Source organism: Barbus barbus (genome assembly GCF_936440315.1).
Source record: "Barbus barbus genome assembly, chromosome: 15".
Classification (NCBI taxonomy): domain Eukaryota; kingdom Metazoa; phylum Chordata; class Actinopteri; order Cypriniformes; family Cyprinidae; genus Barbus; species Barbus barbus.
Genome location: NC_136743.1, coordinates 4,476,584 through 4,496,518, shown reverse-complemented (window position 1 = coordinate 4,496,518; position 19,935 = coordinate 4,476,584). Strand labels below are relative to the sequence as shown.

At 34.7% G+C, this 19,935-nt stretch overlaps 2 protein-coding genes across 3 annotated transcripts in view; both read right to left on the bottom strand.

Moving 5' to 3' along the window:
- Positions 1-682: 682 nt before the first annotated feature.
- On the bottom strand, positions 683-14,443 carry LOC306880761 (cullin-1-like). Of its 2 annotated transcripts, none has more exons than XM_079434504.1 (22): positions 14,225-14,443; positions 12,436-12,724; positions 12,175-12,352; positions 10,546-10,713; positions 10,414-10,464; positions 10,230-10,320; positions 9,952-10,115; positions 7,898-8,060; positions 7,685-7,815; positions 7,456-7,563; positions 6,835-6,941; positions 6,704-6,752; positions 6,472-6,603; positions 5,438-5,555; positions 5,273-5,349; positions 5,051-5,182; positions 4,623-4,715; positions 4,471-4,518; positions 3,941-4,023; positions 3,714-3,819; positions 3,080-3,193; positions 683-1,694 (listed from the first exon to the last, which is right to left on the bottom strand). In XM_079434504.1, the coding sequence occupies exons 2-22, from the start codon at positions 12,573-12,575 to the stop codon at positions 1,614-1,616; spliced, it is 2,334 nt and encodes a 777-aa protein (XP_079290630.1). In that variant the 5' UTR covers positions 12,576-12,724; positions 14,225-14,443; the 3' UTR covers positions 683-1,613. The 2 variants fall into 2 exon arrangements, with proteins under 2 accessions (XP_079290630.1, XP_079290631.1); XM_079434505.1 differs by lacking the exon at positions 14,225-14,443 and adding an exon at positions 13,693-13,960 and having other exon boundaries at positions 801-1,694.
- Positions 14,444-14,964: 521 nt separating this feature from the next.
- Positions 14,965-19,935, bottom strand: part of LOC306880810 (contactin-associated protein-like 2) — a gene marked incomplete at its 5' end in the record, with an annotated part of 43,587 nt that continues 38,616 nt past the window's right edge. The window contains 2 exons of the mRNA XM_079434580.1: positions 14,965-16,718; positions 19,188-19,262. Of these exons, the coding sequence (XP_079290706.1) occupies positions 16,519-16,718; positions 19,188-19,262 (275 nt within the window). The 3' untranslated portion in view covers positions 14,965-16,518. The remainder of the gene's footprint in view (positions 16,719-19,187; positions 19,263-19,935) is intronic.

Here is a 19,935-nt window from a genome sequence, read left to right as displayed (position 1 = left end):
TTCATCGGAGTATTTCCATATAACTTTCTAAACCACAATATCTTACCTTTTACTCTTAACAAGTTTCATAAAGACATCATTCCGCTTCGAAGAAAACGAGACTCGCTCCGAAATACTTCATTCGCGACGAATCATTCTTCTGAGTCGATTCTTTTCAATGAACCGGTATTTACAAATACAACTCACTGATTCAATGATTCGGTAAGAGCGAATCTCCAATTAACAACTTACTCAAATGGAACCAAAAAAACAAAAACATAGAGATTATTAGTAGGCTACTTTCTATACACATACATATTTCAGTAACATTTCTTTTAAAATATTACACGCACAAATCCAATGTTTTGTTTCATAAATTAATTAATTAAATTAATTTCATAAAGTATGCTAGCAAAATTATTAAGCCTATCACAAAATTAATGTAGGTATAAATGTTTAACGTAGCACTCAAAATTTTGTCAAAAAATTAATGTAGGTATAAATGTTTAACGTAGCACTCAACATTTTGTCAATCTATTGAATTGACATTATATTAACTGTAGTGAAAAAATATTTTAATTAACCATTTAAAAACAATTTGGTCCATTCATTCAACCTAACAAAAAACAAAAGTATTTTTATAAAACATTTCAACTGTCAGTCATGTTTTAGCTGCTCTTGAGTTTACAACTTAAAGTGTTTTACCCTGCAACTTGTTTATTATTTTTTATATAGCACAACCTTTTGTTTATTGCTGTAAAAAAAACAATTGTGAAACTGCATGTAAACACTGCAAGAAAAATGATAACCCTCATAATATTAATATAGAAGAGTTTATATATTTATTTTGACCTCATGAGAATGGAGCTCAACATATCAATGACTATTTGGAGTTTCAGGCTGTATGTCGTACCCTGTTCATGAAAAGTGGTTAACAGAGATGTCCTGAACATGCATGATTATATTTGAATAATCATAACATTGTCTTAAGGCTCTTTGCTTCAGGTAGTGACTCCACAGCATCAGAAATACATACAGAAACTTTTAATTCTTTTATTTAACACATATTTAAAAAAGTGAATCACACTATACAAATGGTTTTCCGGTAGCAGGTAACAATGCAGACAACACGTCTACAAACCTGTCCAACTCGTTCGTTCTTGGGACGTGCAGCTAAAATTGCACCTTTTTCCTAAATGATTACCTTTCTTCTCTTAAAACATCTCTGAAGCCCCTCATTGCTAAGATTTCAATGCATCCGTGTTCATTTTTTTCTCCATTTAAATGCTGATAGGCAATAACATGCTTAATGTGTAGGGTTTATTTCTGATTGGGTTTTTAAAACCTGCAATGTTTTATTTTGCGAGATTAAAGCTCGAGGTCTTGTTTGTATGTACATTTCCTATGCGGTCTGTCCATAATGCAGGGCAGCAGTAAAGTCCGTCTCTCGCACAAACACATTCACTGACGCGCACACACGGTCCTCTTCTGTTAGTCCTTCTGCTTTTTAAACTCAACACAAGCCGAACATCAAGAGAAATCATATTTATTACCCCAGAGACAACTTAAAAAAAAAAAGAAAAAAAAAAAGTGAGAGAGACAGACAGTAAAGACGTGGAGGAGCAAAGAAATGTTTAGGCCAAGTAGCTGTAGGTGTCCTTCTCTCCATCCACCCGCTCCAGATATTCCTTCTCTATGAGGATGTCAATGCACTTCTGCAAAACATAACAACCCAATGTATATATGAGTGCTATTCTGTGCTTCTGTGTTGGCAAAACAGGGTTTCTGCAGGTTTTATGATGGTGAATTTAAGACCAAGTCAAGAAAGTTTAATGAATAAATGTCAAAATGGCCTCTAAATATAAATGTCTAGGTTGTACAATCAATACTTGAAGGTAAAAAATTTATGAATAAATACTTCCAACCATAACTGTTATTGTACCTTCAAAATTAAGTGTTCTTCCTTTTAAGTACAAAAGTTTCATAAAATATTAAGTCTTGTTTTCTGAGAAATGATTCAAAATGAAGTGAGTTTATAATTAAAACGAACAAATCTCTGTCAATGGGCTCAGAAAAATCTATTTAAAGAGAAAACTAGTTTCCACTGACCCTTGACAGTTAGATTTTCTTGTTTTGAGCATTAAAAATTTTGTTGCGTTTTTGTTTTAAAGCGGTGAATGAAAACGATCCCCGTTTACACTGACGTTTCCACTGCGTTTCAGAAACGATCTGTTTACACTACACAACCGAAAATGCATGTCACGACCATTCATGCAGTTACAACCATAGATATGTATAGGTAGATGCCCTATTATTTAGATGGCGGATGCTTCTGCATGCTTGGAGCGGTCGAATGGGGAATCTATCCGTACATATCTATGGGTACAATAATGCGCATGATGTTATTGTTTACACGGTCATCAAAAATACTCAGAGAGAATGTGGGCAGCCACACCATTGTTTTCAAAAGTCTCCGTTTTGGTCCGTTTACACTGAAACGGACCAACCTGGAGTTTTCAAACTAAAACGAGGTCTGCAGCGTTTCCAAAAGTCAAGAGTAGTGTAAACGATAGGTGTAACCGTAGCAAAAGTTATGCGTTTTAAAACGAAAACACACTAGTGTAAACGGGGCCGTAGAGAACAAGACTTCATATGTTTAGTTCACATCTCAAGCAAATATTTATATATATATATATTTACTCATTTAGCTGACGCTTTTATCCAAAGCGACTTACAATTGCTATATATGTCAGAGGTTGCACGCCTCTGGAGCAACTAGGGGTTAAGTGTCTTGCTCAGGGACACATTGGTGTCTCACAGTGGATTCGAACCCGGGTCTCTCACACCAAAGGCATGTGTCTTATCCACTGCGCCATCACCACCCAACTTTTGTACCCCCCAAATGTATCTTGATTTAAGGATGTTTAGATATTTGTATTGGAAAAAGAAAAATACTGAGGAAGAATTTTTTTTTTTTGCAGTGAATTCAACAACATTAAGTCCTTAATTTGAGGAAGGGCAAATTAAGACTTTTTAAGACTCACAGAAACCCTGTAAAAACTGTTAAGCAGACTAGATTTGAAGAACAGGATCAACTGACCTTGATTACAGGGACTCTGGGTTTGAACCGGGATGAAAGCTGATTCAGAACCTCAGCCAGAAGCTGCTGATGCTTCAGAACCTTCCTCATCTTCATGATTCTCACTATGGCCGCCTGCACATAGAGGAACACTTAAACATAGTATACTAGTTCAAACTAATACTTAGACTATTTTTTTCAATTTACTGAATGTATGTTTTTTTTGACAGAAATTAATACTTTTATTCCGCAAGAACTCACTAAATTGATCAAAAGTGACAGTAAAGACATTTATAATGTTACCAAAGATTTTATTTCAAATAAATGCTGTTCGTTTGATCTTTCTATTCATTAAAGTATCCTGAAAAACACAAAGCAGCACAACTGTTCTCAACATAACGAGAAACAAATGTTTCTTGAGCAGCAAATCAGTGTATTAGAATGATTTGTGAAGGATCATGTGACGCTGTAGACTGGAGTAATGATGCTGAAAATTCAGCTTTGATCACAGGAGTAAATATATATTTTTTTACATATATTCAAATAGAAAACAGTTATTTTAAATAGTAACTTTATTCCTCAATATTACCGTTTTATTGTATTTTTCATCAAATACATTCAGCCTTGGTGAGCATAGGCGACTTGGCCATGATACCTGAATCAGGAGTTTCCTGTCCTCTTCAATGTTTTTATGGGTTGTTTCCTGTTCCTGTTTCTGCTCCGTCTTCATTGGCACGTTAATGTTCACTCTTAGTTTTTTACTGGGGAGAAAATGCCTCAGCCATCAATATTCACAAATTCATTTGCTCTGCTACATGCTAAAGCACAAAATGTTGAAACAATAAATATAGATTCATAACTGTTTGCACTCAAATGACCTACTTTTTATAGCCCAGGAAGAGTTTTATGAGGGTGTCGGGTTTGAATTCCACTTCATCCACGTTTGCGTTCTCGTCCTCAAGAACCTGCATAGAAATACACTGATCACAACTGAAAACATCTGCAAATACAATTACATTAAATATTAGCCTGTGTTGAGTCAACATGAAATGGCAGTCACACAACCCATTTTGTGTCTGTAAATTGTAGGTTTTCAGAGCAAAACAAAATACAAGAAAGGTCTTCCACTGGAAAATGCAAAGAAAATTAATTGTATTGTGAATAGTGGGCGTTCCATAGCAAAATGGAGCATGAGTGGATTAAGAAGGATTACCCAAATAACACCTAAATAGCTGTTTGGCTATTGGTTAACAGTATTCATGGCCTTGATGACATCAGCAGAAAGGGAAAGTTGTTTCAGAGGTTGATATAAATATAAAAATACTATGAGAAAAGAGGCTCAATTGTGATTTTACTTCATAATGACTTTGCAGGAATTGTTTGGATTAAAGACAAAAAAAAGAAATGCTTACCAGCAACTTGGATTTCAATAAAATTTGCAAAACCTGAACCAATATGTCCTAAAATACATAAAAAGGCTCTGTTAGTGTGCAAAATCAACATCTGACTGATATCTGGATCTTGTTTTAGCATGATCATAGAGAGTCCTCTTTTGTTTCCTTACTATTTTGATCTGCGTGCTGTCCGTCAGCTGCTGGACTGTATAAACGTCTTCTGTGTTATACTGCAGTAGAATGGCCATCTGAAATGTAGATGCCTGTAAGGAAACACACAACAAGTCTTATTAATATCCATGCACTATTAATGCACTAATTACCGTATAATTGGATTAAACCAATACAATTAAAAACTCTTTTAGTGCATATTTAGCAAATTCACTTGCAGTCAGTAACATTCCTTTTCTGAATAAAACTAATACTTTTAGTCAGCAAGGATGCATTAAATTGATCAAAAGTGACATTTATAATGTTATAAAAGATTTCTATTATAACATGCTATGTTCATTTATAACATACTATAAAAATGCTGTTCTTTTAAACTTTCTATTTATCAAAGGACCCTGAAAAAATGCACCACAGTTTCTTGTCAGACCTGTAAGGTGTAGCGGTTTTTGAAGCAGTTGGTGACCAGTTCTCCTTTGGACAGATGGTAAAGCCAGGTGAGCTTTCGGCCGCTGTGTCTGCTGGCATAGAAGGCTGTGAACCTTTGGTAGCTCCTCTCCAACTGTGTCGGAAGAGACAGATCACGGATTTACAAAAACATCGGAAGGACAGAGAACAAGTGATTTACATACACGCCTATTCGTTTTACTACCTCAGATGGCAGAGCAAATGTGCAGGACTGCTGGAAGGGCCATGACCCCGAGCTCAACACCTGGATACTGAAGTCCACTAGAAGCAACACAACATTTGTAAAGGACTTCAACCACAAATGACAGTATTTCAAACAGCAGCAAAGAAGAGCGCAGCTCATCCTTACGGTCTAAAGGCTCAGAGTTTGTGAGGTGCTTCTTGAACTGTTCGTTGAGGTCTTTGCTGACTCCAATGTCCTGGAACATGCGCTGGAGTTTCGATGTGTATTCAAAGCCACACGCTTGCTAAAAATGACAAACAAAACCGTGTTAGACACAACCACTGATGACGGAACCAAAACTACAAAAAGGACATGGACACCACCAGGGTTGGGCGGGAAAAAAAAAAAAATTATGAAAAAAAAAAAAAAAAAACAGTATGTGTTTATAATGAACCCATCAAGGCCATGGGTTTGATTAACAGAGCAAGCTGATAAACTGATAAAATGTATAATATGATTGCAATCCAAGTCGTTTTGGATAGGTGTTGTTAGGTAAAATAATGCTAAAATAAAATGAAACATATTAGATGAAAAAACTTAAACTTAAAAAAACCAAAGAAATTTCAGAAATGTTGCCTTGGCAACTAAATGAAATAAAGGTATTAAAATTACTAAAACTAAAATAAAAAGAAATCTAAAAAGAAATAAAAAAGACAATTACTAAAACTGAAAATATTAAAATAAATAATTTAAATTATTAATAAATACTATAATAGTATATAAATGATAATAAAATAACACTATAATAAAGGCATCTGCCAAATGCATATGTAAATAGAGTGATTTGATTGAGAAAATACTACTGTCAAATAAAAGGCAAGAAGTAAAAAAAAATATAAAAAAACATCTAGTTAAAATAAATATTCAAGACTTGTTTTTCATATAAATTCTCACTGAATGACAAGAAAGAATAAAGAAAAAAAATAATCATGTAAATGCAGCACATGGACATTTCTGATCACATATGAATTGTTGAATCAGTGAAGTGATTCACTGAAATGATTCCAACTCTTTTGGCATGTTTGCTCCTGAAGTTTAAAATTAGACATGAGAGCAAGAATAAAACATTGCATCCAGAGCTCATTTTAAGAACTGCAAGCTTTATGGATCATTTTAACTGATGTTTATATTTCCTAAGCTGTGGAAGAACTGTTAAGAACCTTTAGTTTGGAGATCATGCTGGCCTCTGCGTCGTCGCTGGCGCTGTTCTGATGGACCAGACGCTTGGCCAGCATCTTGGCATAGAACTTCTGGAACACGTCCTTGTCCTCAATATACTTAAACACCACCATCTACAAAAAAGGAACAGAAGATCAATACAGACAAAACAGAGACATTAGGTTAAACCTTGCAAAAATTGCTAAGAAAGTGCAAAGTTTTGTAAAAACGCACCACTTGATTCAGAGTGTCTTCAAGTTCTGCCTCCTCTGGGTTTTTGGAGCTGAAATATCAGACATTCAGCACAGGGATTTAATAACACATTTACAGTGTGTGCCAACAGACAAAGAAACCTAAACACACACCTCTTCTTGAGCAGAGAGTCGCAGTATCTGGCCAGCAGTTCTGGAGATTTGCTGGAGGACTGAACCATCTTTGTAACAGCATTATTATTGATGAAGCGCCCACAAGCCTGAACAGACAAATGACATGTTTGAATACTATCAATATCCAAAAGCTACCAAATCATAGTTCTAAAGATAAAATGGAACTAGACATGACAAAAAAGAAATAAAATCTACATGAAAAATACTAGATGTATATTACTATAATCAGAAAATTAATGTAGTACATTAATGTAGTGTAATCTTCTGCATATCAGAAACAAATTATACCATTATAATTTACTTTGAATTAGATTTAATTTTTCGATATGCAGTAGGAATTTGTCTTTTTAAAATAAACATTAACTAAAATAAAATCTAAAAAACCTTTCAGCTAGTTGCCAAAGCATTCTCATTTTAATTGAGTGTAACTTGATGTACTAAAATAAATAAAACTTATTAAAAAAAAAAAAAAAAAAAAAAAAAATTTTAACTAAACTGATTCAATAATAGTAAATATTAATAAAAACTATAATAGTATATCAGTGATAAATAAAATAACAGTAGTTTAAATATATATATTTATACAAAAGATGGCCTTACCTTGTCAAGAGCAGCCACAAAACCAGCATCATTGTTGAACGCTGACATCACCAGGGCATTGTACTTCTTGTGGACATCCAGAATTGTCTGCACGTACATTTTGGGGTCCTAAAAGAACATCACAAAATTCATAGCAGTTAAAACATGTATTGTCAGAAAGATCAGATCTAAAGCATGATGATCCTCAAGCTAGACAGCATGATGTACAACACAAACCAAACAGACTCACGTTGAGAGCAGACTCCCCACATTTCTCGATGGCTGCCAAGCCTTGATTATAAATGTGCGTCTCCAGAAGTTTCTTTAGTTCTCCCAATCCATCGGTGATCCGTGACACAAGATTGTACATGCGACCAAGATCTACATAGAGAGAGAAAGAATACATCGTGGTTGTGACTCATGTACAGATGAACAGACATTCAGTTTTCACTGTGGTTCACACCTTCATTCTTGTCTGCGTCCAGAAGGTTCTGGAACTCGGTGTGGAAGATCTCCAGGTGCTTCTCGATGAGAACCTGCTCACATTTCCTGGCCAGCTCATCCTGTGTGCTCTCATGAAGGTAAACCTGCACTCTCCTCTGCTCCTCCAGCAAACGTGCCTCAGCCTGCAAAACACACAGATCAACACTTCAACCTCACACTAGGATGGGGTCAAACAGGTAAACAAAATAATACATGATAAAATAGGGGTGGGCGATATGGCAAAAATATTATTTCACAATATTTTTTAGAAATATCACGATTCTTTGTGATGTTGGTTTTACTATTTGCAAGTTGTCCAAGCAGTACAGCCAAACTAATTTCCCTATTATTAAGACAAAGCCTTACAAGAAAACAAAAATATTAAAAAAGAATGGCGGAGCATTATTTTATCTTTGTTATTAAAAAATGAGAACAAAGATACACATTACAAATACACATAATATAAAAATAAGACAGTGTTTTATTTTCAGGTATTTAGCAGGAGCCTTCAAGAAACTGAATGAACAAATATAAAAATAAAACACTATATAGATTGATTCCTATTAAAGCAACTGTATTAACGTTTGTCAGTCAGTGAGTGATTTTTCTCTTTGTGTTTTGGTGTTTATTAACATTAAAGGAATAATTAAGTGTTTTATTTTTATGCCATCATTTACTTACTCAAAAGTTGCTTTAAACCTGAATCAGTTTCTTCTGCTGAACATAAATGCTATTTTCAGGAAGGTGGAAAACCAGTTGCTGGTACAACTTTTTTTTCCTACTATCAAAGTCAATGTAGACCAGCAACTGTTTGGTTACCCACATTCTTCAAAATATCTTCTTTTGTGTTCAGCACAAGACAGAAATGAATACAGGTTTGGGACAACATGCGAGTTAGTAAATAATTACAGAAATAAAATTTTAGGATGAACTATCCCTTTAATGACAGTCGGCAGCATGTACAGTACTGTCCCTTTAAGACCTGCACGCATCTAATACACAGGCACACATCCGTTTTCTCTCAGCTGTTTACTTTCATTTTAGACTGAGTCTATACATAAACCTTGTGTGTTCGGACAGTATTCAGGCGCTGTTTGACAGGCTTTAGCACGCGCTCTTCGAGTGTAAGTTAGGCTCAGAAAAGCGCACGTCAGACCAGTGAATAAAGCATTTAACCGGCAAGGCTTTAAAGCAGATGCGAATAAGTGCAGTGTCTCTCTACCGCTGAGTCAACACTGATGTGAATGAATGTAGCGTTGTACAGCATTTTGAGATGGAGGAACAAGAACTGCAACTGATAGAATATGCACTGTAGCGCGATACTACGATATTTCGTCAAAAGCAGATCGTGGAGACATTTTTATCGTCCACGATCAAAAATCATCATATCGCACACCCCTATGAAAAAATAAAAGTTACAGGCTTTTTATGATGTTAACATACACTAATATTCAAAGGTTTGGGTTCTGTTTTTGAAAGAGGTATCTTATGCTCGTCAAGGCTGCATTTATATGATCAAAATACAGTAAAAATAACGTGAAATATCACAATTTGAAAAAATTTGAGAATATTTTAAAATGTAATTTATTCCTGTGATGCGAATTACTATTCAAAGAAAGTTCAAAAGTAATACTATAATAAATACTATAAAGTTAAAAAGAACAGCATTTATAAAATATATTTTTTAACATTATAAATGTCTTTTCTGTCACCTTTGATCAATTTAATGCATCACAGCTGAATAAAACTATCAATTACTTAAATATGATTCATTTATTTTTAATCAAACAAACATTCATTTAGACCAAACAGCCATTAAAGGCAAGCAGATATAAAATGCAGTAAAAATCTTGTGAAAACTTATCTTGATATTCTATCACAATGAAGAAATAAATGTGTACTAATATCATTATAAAATAATAACAGTAATATTTACCTACATCATTTTTACCAAAACATTATCAAATAGAAATGATTGAATAAAATAAATTTGAGTCGCTTTGGTTTATAAATGCTAAGTTATTTTGTCCGCACCTTCTTCATGTACTCGGTAACAGGATTCTGTTGCAGGAACTCTGTGCTTTCCCTCGTGTAAAACCGTTCGGTGTCTGCCAGGAACTGAGTCTCAAAGTATTCCTTGTAGACTGACAGAGTGGGACCTTTAGCAAAGGCATCGTCCTCATTGAGACCCAACTCAACTGCGAGACATGGAGAGGAACATTTCTGAGCAACGGCACTGTTTCTAAACGTCATGCATCACAGATTCAAACAAACAAGCAATGAAATCCATCATGACGGAAACGATGTCGCACCATAGGACTGGACCACACCACTGATGAGTCTAGTGTTGATGGTTTCTCCGTTCCTCTCCTTCTCGATCAGCTTCAATACTGCATTTGTGACCTAAGAACACAGGCACCAAAAATTTTTATTTTATTTTTTTAAGAGTTAAGCTCACCTTGTCCTATACGACGTCTTTCCTGTTTCCAATCTTACCTGCTTATTCAGAGGCCGAAACAAACATTCCCTCCACGTCACCAGAGCAAGCTAAAAAAACAAATAAAGATGTGCTATTGTTTATGAATTGAAGTTGTGCAGTAATGCAAAAGAAAAGCAAAAAGTGCTTACAGAGTAGATTTCATAGATCCCTTTCCGGCCCTCGTCGCACTCCCGGCGCACCCAGTGGCGGTTGAGGTAAGCACAGATCCCATTGAGCACTTTACTAGAGAACCTGTAATCCTCCCACTGCTGTGTGTAGAACTTCAGAACGCTCTCGTCCATCAGATCCTCTCCATCCTGAAGACAACAGTCAAAGAAATCTGTTCACTGGGAGTTTCAATTTATTTAAGTGTTCTTAAATTAAGTTGTTGTAACTGGTCTACAGCTCGTTAACAAAGCTTAGTTGTTTATTGAGGACAAAATATTTATGGTACTTAAGTACTACTTGTAGAGTATTTTAGTCGGCTTATAGACTTCTTTAGACAACCTTTATTAAATAAAGATGAGTAATAATAATAATATAGACTCATTTTGGTCATGAACAACTTTGTTTTGAACAAAGCTTATGGTGCCATGCCCATGACTGAATCTTTTGGGTTAAATGCTGTGAATTTGACAAGTTATTCACAATGGAACCTAAAGGACATCGGTTCAGAAACACTAAACAAATCTGAGTTTATTGAATAGATCTAAAAATATCACGGGTGTGAACAAGACAAAGACACAAGGTAAATATACAAAAACTATAAAAATATATATATATATATATATATATATATATTACTTTAAATTTCAGCCACTTGCCAACACAAAAATTCTCATTTTCATTTAGTTTAATCTGCTGCATTAAAATAACTAAATAATTATTTAAAAAAAATTGAAATATGAAAAAACAACTCTAATAAAATAGCAAACACACACCACAAAATTACTAAAAGTTTAACAAGAATTACAAAAACATAACTGGTTCTAATTTTTAATACAAACTATAATAGCATTTCGATGATACTGATTACTTTTGGCAAAGTCTCTTTAAGACAAGTCATGTCACTTGGCGGCCATCTTTGAAACGCCTCTTGGGCATCCAATTGCAGCTCCTATCTCTTGTTTCTATAGCAACCGAGGCAGCTGCAGTGACACGCTGACTTTACTGATTAGCGATTGGCTCTTTCATTCAGAAGGCGGGGCTTCCTGCGATTGAGCGACCATATTGAACGTTGCATTTTTCCCAATTCAAAACTGTACGAGTGACATATCTTGGGTATTCTATAGTCTTTGCTTTTAGATAAGTACCATTTAATTTTACAAAAGGTTTACTATAGTAAGTTTGGGGTCAATAAGATTTTTAAATACTTTTTTCAGCAGACACATTAAATTGATCAAAAGTGACAGTTAATACTTTTATAATGCTACAAAATATTTCTATTTCAAATAAATGCTGCTCTTTTCAACTCTCCATTCATCCTGAAAAAAATGTATCATGGTTTCCACAAAAAAGTTTTCAACAGACAATAATAATAATTGTCTCGAGTACCTAAATATTAGAATGATATCTGAAGGATCATGTGAGACTGAAATTCAGCTTTGAATCTCATGAATAAATTACATCTTGAAATATACTCTAATAGAAAAACTGTTATTTTAAATTGTAAAAATATTTCGCAATATTACCATTTTTTTTTTTATTAAAAAATAAACTGTTCAAATATAATAACACTGACAAATTGTACGGATAATAACTCTATTTTTGAAATGTACCTTTAGTAAGTTTGTAAGGTAATTCTTCAGAAATTCCTTCAATCTCTTGTAGAGTTCCAGCCCCACAAACTGAGCTCCTCCAGGTGTGGGGGTTTTCTTCGAAGGTTTGGACGAGGGGGCACCTGCACCGCGGGCCTGGTTCGACTGATGCACACTAGTGCAATAATTATACACGTGACTGAAAATCAGGAAGTTAAGGACACAACAGACACTGGACCAATTTTTGAAGTAAATTACAAATGAAACAGCAATTGAGGATACGTGTAGAGCTCCATGTAGCGTGACTTGGCCATGCTCTGGCGGGTGTACACCTGCTGGATCCCCGACCGCAGATCATCCCAGATCTGGTCCAGCCCGATCTGCTTCAGACCGTGAGGGGTCTGGGTCCGGTTAGACGACATCCTCTCGGCCCTGCGCGTCTGACGCTCCTGACGTTTGATTGGTTCTCGTGCCTGTCACTCAAGAGCTACTCCTCCATAGGGTCAAGCGGTGAGAGAGGACGAGGGGGGGGGGGCGACCCTCAGGGAACAGCAACGGACAGGAAAGAAACCTGTGAGGAACAAGAAAGAGAGATACACAATCCGATTAGATACATTTGAGCAAACAAGTTTCTGCAACTGCATCAATAAATGACAGAAAACTAACAGGAATCTGCTGATATATCTCATAAAGACAGCAGCACTAGTGTTTCCTGGGATAAACATTCCTTGTATGGAATCTACGGTTCATTATATCCTGGGGTTTCCTTCTTGTATCCATGGCAACAACTCAAGAAACAGAAAATATTCCACTAGGAACTCCGAGCCGCAGCTGGTGCTGTAATAAAGCATTCTGCCATTAGTTCATGACTTACAGAGATCTACTCAGACGGAACAGCAGAACATCTGGACCCAGATTTGATGATTTTCAATCAATTACAAAATAACACCATATACATCTACTCTAATGTAATTAGAATTAACTAATTTTGTTGCACAAACATTTAATAATAGATTATATAAATATTTCACTAATCTATAACAGATTTTTAAAATTACTTTTATCTATATAGATAAAACATAATATATACTAAATTATGTGTTTTGTTTTAATATTTGATAATATTGTTTCATATATTAGTAATTATGATTAATTTGTCTATAACAGAGAAAATAAATAAATAATATTTGATAAAAAATAATAAAAAAAATAGCATTTTCTAACCAAGATTGCATTCATTTAATCAAAAATACATTATATTACAAACGTTTGGGGGAAGTATGATTTATTTATTTTTTTAATTAAAGAAATTAAATACCTCTATTCCAAAAGGGTGCATTAAATTGATCAAAAGTGACAGTAAAAACATTTATGATGTTACAAAAAATGATATGTCAAATGAATGCATATAGTGGACTATTTTAATAGAAACAAAAGGTGATTAAAATAATATTTTCATTATTACCTGTTCATGTCATGTGTGCATATTACACACACACACAGGCAAAGGATGGTTCAAACTAATGCTGCAATGATTACCTGGTTTTCATCAAGTTCACTGCTAAATTAATCCGATCTCCTCCTTTGACTGACCCTCATGTGAGCCTGTCTACACTGAGAGTGAGCAACATCTGGACAACCAGCTTCATTTCTCACAATGTGAGCGATGTAGTTTAATCAGGTCTATCGAGGTTCATCATGAACAACCGCATCAGGAGAGCCATCGAGGGCGATTCACGCGTTACCAATGTACTGATGTGCTCGTGCTTTAGCGTAATGTTGATGTTTTCAGTACAGCAGTCACTCCCTGCGTCCAAAAATATCACACACACAATTAAAAGTTGCTTAATCGTATGTGCTTCATGTAAACACAATCTGACTGATGAGGCCTCACTTCAAAACACACCATAGATACTCTGTAAACCACGCAGAGATCCCTTAATGCAAGTCAGGAGAATATAAGTACATAATGCAGTAGTACTCACGATAATAATATATTAATAATCGCTGATAAGTGTGTGTTTGTGTTCAGGATTAAAGCTAAAGCTAACCGCTAATCTCGCGCTCTTACCATCATCCAGAAAGAACGACACACGTAAACATGGATCTCCAACACCGCTCCGGATCTTGGTTAACAATACTCCCTTTTATTTAGACGCTTAAGTGGCGAGCTTTATTTTCTACTTATAAAATAAAAAGAACGAAGCTGAAACAACGAACACAGAAAAACTCCGTCAGCGCGTGCTCACGGAAAAACGGTCCCCCGGAAACTGAGACCGACTCCGTCAACAAGCGCGCCGCCCGACAACAGCGGCTGTGATCGAAGGTTCCGCCTCAGTTTGGCGTCATCCGAATTATGTGAGAAATTAATAATTGGGATAAAAATTATACGAATAACTGATTTGGACTATATATACGCACAAATATTCTCTATTTAACGGGGAGTAAAATCTCACTGAACAGAATTGTGCACAACGACAATTAACTCGATTATTAACTAGGCCTACTGTTAAAAATAGTAAATCATAATCATCTTATGTATCAAAGTATCATTGAATTATTATCTGATACCATAATTTTACCATAGAAGCACCACTGTACTAGTTTGATACAGACAAAAGCCTACTGTTAGTGTTTACTGAAACTAAGCAATTTGGTGACTAACATTATAAGCGGACTTTAGAGGAAAAATCAATAAAAGCACAAAAAGTGTACGATATGATCTCTTTAAGATTAACAGTAACTATAATTGACCGTATTAAACACAATTCTCATCACTCACTCCATAAAAAAAATTGGTCTTTTTTTGTTACAAAAACAATCCAGTAGTTTATTTGCAATGTGTTCATTATTAGAGAGTCAGTTTTTTTTACAACCCTCAACATGAAATGACATTTCATCATATCATACATGAGCATTTTTGAAAAAGAACATGAGAACAAATGATTTCATTACATTATAATAAAATCACATAATAACAAACCTTAATAAATAAGCAATTTTGTTCATTTAAAAGACCAATCGATATATTGGTCATGCATGGAGACACATAAAACACATTAATAATTAAAGAAACAACTTAAAATGTACAGAAAGCAACATTATTACAGTGCTTCATTATAAACCAGGTTTTGTAATCTATCTGTTGGTTGAATAATACTCTTGTTAATGAATTCAAATGAGCAGAGAAGGCAAACTCTTATGAGACCATGTTAATAAACTGCCAGAAAGACAATAATCTGTCATCATTTACTCACCCTCAAGTTGTTGGCTCCATAGTATTGAAAGAAAACACTATGGAAGTCAATGGGGACCATCAACTGTTCGTTCACCCACATTCTTCAGAAGAAAGAAATTTATACAGGTTTGGAACAACTTGAGAGTGAGTTATTGCTGACAGAACTTAACATTTTTAAGTGAACTATCCCTTTAAGAAATAAAAGTGACTTAACCAAGCACAATGAAGATCATATTAAAAATGGTTTGTACATAAATGTGTGCTGCTGATTTCAAATGAGCAGTGCATTAAAACTGCAAACACACAAAAAAGTCATCTTTCTCCTATATTATCAATTAAGGGTCATCAAATCTATCACAAAATCCATGCTTGGCCAGAAGAAACCTTGAACCTTTGAGGCACATTAAAAGACACTGGAGCAAATGGACCATTCAAGATCATTTACTACTGAACACATCTGAACTAAAATCTATATCTAGAGCTTTCATGTTTGTAAGAGCATCTCCTTATAACCCCTCTAAACCGCCTGCCGTGTTATCCATAGAGTTTGAACAAGCACTTATGGAGAAACAGATAAATAACACTGAATTCTGAGAACTATAAAGAGCATTTACCATGAGATACAAAAGTGCTGCATTAACATTGATGAATGATTCAGAATGCCATTGGCTGATTACCATGCTACAATATATTATTGTCCTGAAGATGCTGACAACAAAATGTTTAAATACAATCAAATGTCATTATCAGAAACATAATTATGCATCATTCTGTACACATTCCGTTTTGTGCTTTTGGAGTATTTGGTGCATTCATATTTGCTGAACACACATTTGTTAACAGACCAGCAGTATTGCAATGATAAAAATGCATCAGTTGTTTTTGTTTTACCGTTGTCCCGTATGGAATATGCTTGTCATGTGTGCATGGGATGAATTTGATCTCACAGAAGTCACTTACATACAAAATAATTACAGAACCGACATGCCAGTCAGTGCACAGACTGTGGTCCGAGTAGACTTGCCAAGTGTCCGTTTCACATCAGCTTCTTGAAAAGCTCAGAATGACCTTTATGTGTTCCTCGGGGTAACCATGTCAGAGAACGAAGCCCCTCCCAGGGGGTGTGGCTAAATGAACCACTCCTTCTTGCTCTCGTCGATGGTCTCTGTGAAGGCGGGGTCGTTCACGATGATGGCTGCATCAGCGCAGTCGGCAGACTCCGCCCCTTTGGCCTCGTTGGTGTGGTAGGAGCCCTTGTGATGGAACATGTGACGCACCAGGAACGCCAGCGTGCAGAGGACGGTGAAAATCACCACCGCGATGATGCCTATACGTGAGCGAGAAATTATATTAAAATTATGAGTGTAATGATGAATCATGTCATTAAATCGGTTTAGAAATATTCTACAGCAATGATAACATACTTCAAAATATTTTAACATTATTACGTTATTATTGTATCCTCCTGAGACCCCCCCCCCCCCAAAAAAAGCTTTGTGAATTTAATATTTTTTCATGTCATTACATTGTTTAGAGCATTAGAAAAAAATGTAAAATTTTTGAAAGATTTTATTTTATTTCATGTCCTCTGTAGAGGACACTAGGACTAAGTTTTCCTAAAAATAAAATGGCATGAATAAACATCTAAAAGGCAAAAACAATGGGATTGTTTTTTAAATCACCAATACATTTTTAGGTTTCAGGATTTTTTTCTTCTAAACTTTAAGGATGATTCTCAACTATGCTATAAAATATATAACAAAATTATTTGATATACCATTTTGTTTTATGCAATATGTGTGTAAAAATTTCCATAAACTGGTTTTCCCATTAAACACAGTGTATCTATACCGTATCTAATTTGCATATTAATGAGTTGCTGTTGGGACAGCATGTTGAAAAAAGAATTGTCATAATGGGAGTAATAATTGGCCAGATTTTCATAATAATATCTAATATTTCATAACAAAATAGATATATAATTTATTTTCCTATTCAATTGTTATGTCTCCCAAAATGCATAATAAATATCATTTTAGTCCTGGTGTCCTCTACAGTGGACATGTATGAAATGATGTCCCGTTTCATAACAGGAAGTCATATTTGAATTTGAAAACCCATAACATTTTCCTGAGATGTTGCTTTATGACAAACAATTTGAAAATTATTCAGATTTAAATAACAATTACAAAATATAATCATATTTCCATTAGGATGTAAAATGTTTTACTAAATTAAATTTAGCCATCTTTAAAGACCGAGGAGAGGGTGTGGTCATGATGAAACGTCCAATCATTTAGTATCTCTATAAAGCCCTGAATGTGCTCTGTACAGGACATCCAGACTTACAACTGTGACATGTGAGGTCTCAGAGAAATTCACTGGTAATTTTATATATTTATACAATGATATTAAAATGATTGCAATGATGAATCATATAATTAAAATCAGTTTAGAAAAGTTCTACACCCATGATAATATATTATGGAAATAGATCGCATTATGTTAATGATTAAATTAAAATGATTTGAATAATATTTATTGAATGAATATTTATGAATTTGTAATATTGCATAATATTTTTTATTATTAAAAACAATGCTATTAAAATAATGATTGAAATGACGAATCATTAAAAACTGCGTAGAAATGTTCTACACCAATAATAATAAGCAATAATTCTAATTATTTTAACAATATTATTTTGATGATTATAATATAATATATTAAAATCATGCTTTTAATGATAAATCATGTCATTAAAGGGGTCATATGATGCTTTTCTTAAAGATCATTATTTTGTGTATTTGGTGCGACAGAATATGTTGACATGCTTTAATGTAAAAAAAACATTATTTTTCGAATACTGTAAATTATTGTAGATCCTCTATGCCCCGCCTCTCTCAAACTCGTTGTTTTCTACAAAGCCCCTCCTTCCGACAAGCGCAGTCTGCTCTGATTGGCCAACTGGCTCAGTGCATTGTGATTGGCCGAGCTTCAGCTTTCAAAAGACAGTTAATAATGTCCTTAGTTTTACCATCAGTTCAAGCCTGAGAGGGGAACAGAGACGCGTGACAGACACAGTGATGAAGCTCGTATGTGTTTGCACACAAGCTGCGGTTAAGACAGCTGACTCCACTGTGATGTGACCTCTCTCTCTCTCGCGCACACACACACACACACGACACGCAAAACTCATGCATGAGTCGCTGCATCAACACTACTGCGGTCACTGAAACCACACCTTCTTTCTTTGTGTGAACATTTGGGCAGCATTACGCAAATATTTCCACATCATGACATAGACATGTGGGGGCGTGTTTAAACGAGCCGTTTTAGGGGGGCATGGCAGAGTCTTAACTTTTGATAAAGAATATCTCTCTGGTTTTGAGACTTTAGTCAGTGCAACTTCAGGGATCTTATCTATGCACAATCAGATTGCAACACTCCAAAGAGAAAGGAAAACTTAAAATCCTCATATAACCTCTTTAAATTCATGTAAAAAAATATTCTACACCAAATATGTCAAAGCTTAAGAAATATAATTGTCGGTTGGTTGTATTTAAATTTATTGCCTTAATCATGGAAGATATGGATTCAACAAACAATAAAATACATAGAAACATTTTATAAAATCAAAAATATTTTTTAAATGTACTTGTGATAAAAAACAAACACAAAAAAAAAAAACTGTAAAGGTTTTTCCTAGATCCATCTTACAAAATAAGTCTTCAGCTTAATATGTTTGTCTTGATAAAAATGTCTCATGATATTAAAATAAAAAAATTCATTTCACCTCCAATTATTGCAGAGTTTCTGTTGACGCCATCGCGGCTGACTCGCTCCTCGTTGAATGGGAACTGGGCACCGGCTTGAAAGAAAGAGAAAAGAGCACTGTTTTCTGACTCTAAACATTGACAATGCCTTTCATTGAATTTCTTGGCATAGATGAAGTACAGAAGGTCAGTGGCACACTGTGGGCAGATGAGTGTATCTGTGCAGACGCTCGAGTCGGTGGGCTGCTGTTGGCAGGAAGAAAATCTGAGACCAACCGTCTGCTCTTTTCATCTGCCGTCTCCACAGGCTCCAAACGCCATGCTCCACAAATATCCATAAAAGCTCAAGGCACTCAGTGTCATGGTGTAAGAACACATCTATCACAAGATCTCCCATCCCGTTTCTCATTTCAGTCTAAATTTGTTTTGTATTATTATGACAATAACAGTGAATTCATATTCCCAAGCATTTGAAGTTTAGCTGTGTATACTGAGATATAATAAATAAGAGACATATTTATTATATTGATTATTTTTTATTTTATTTTATAAAGTTAAATTTTATAACTTTATTTATTATTATAATAATTTATATTATTTCTTTCATTTAGTTTATTATAAGATGACTAAGAACTCAATAAGAAAATAATAAATGTTATCAAAAGGAATACACTAAGGGTGTGACAAATTGAACAGGAATATTTGAACTGCGAACTGAGTTAATGTGTTGGTTAACATAGGACTCAATTGTAAGTGATTTTTAGGTTT

Coding starts and splice junctions, on each gene's coding strand:
- LOC306880761 (XM_079434504.1), bottom strand. CDS start 12,575: ATGTCGTCTAACCGGACCCAGACCCCTCACGGTCTGAAGCAGATCGGG. Junction 3,194..3,713: donor ACAGGAAACTCCTGATTCAG/GTATCATGGCCA, acceptor CTCTATGTGCAG/GCGGCCATAGTGAGAATCAT. Junction 1,695..3,079: donor CCAGAGTCCCTGTAATCAAG/GTCAGTTGATCC, acceptor TATGTTTTGCAG/AAGTGCATTGACATCCTCAT.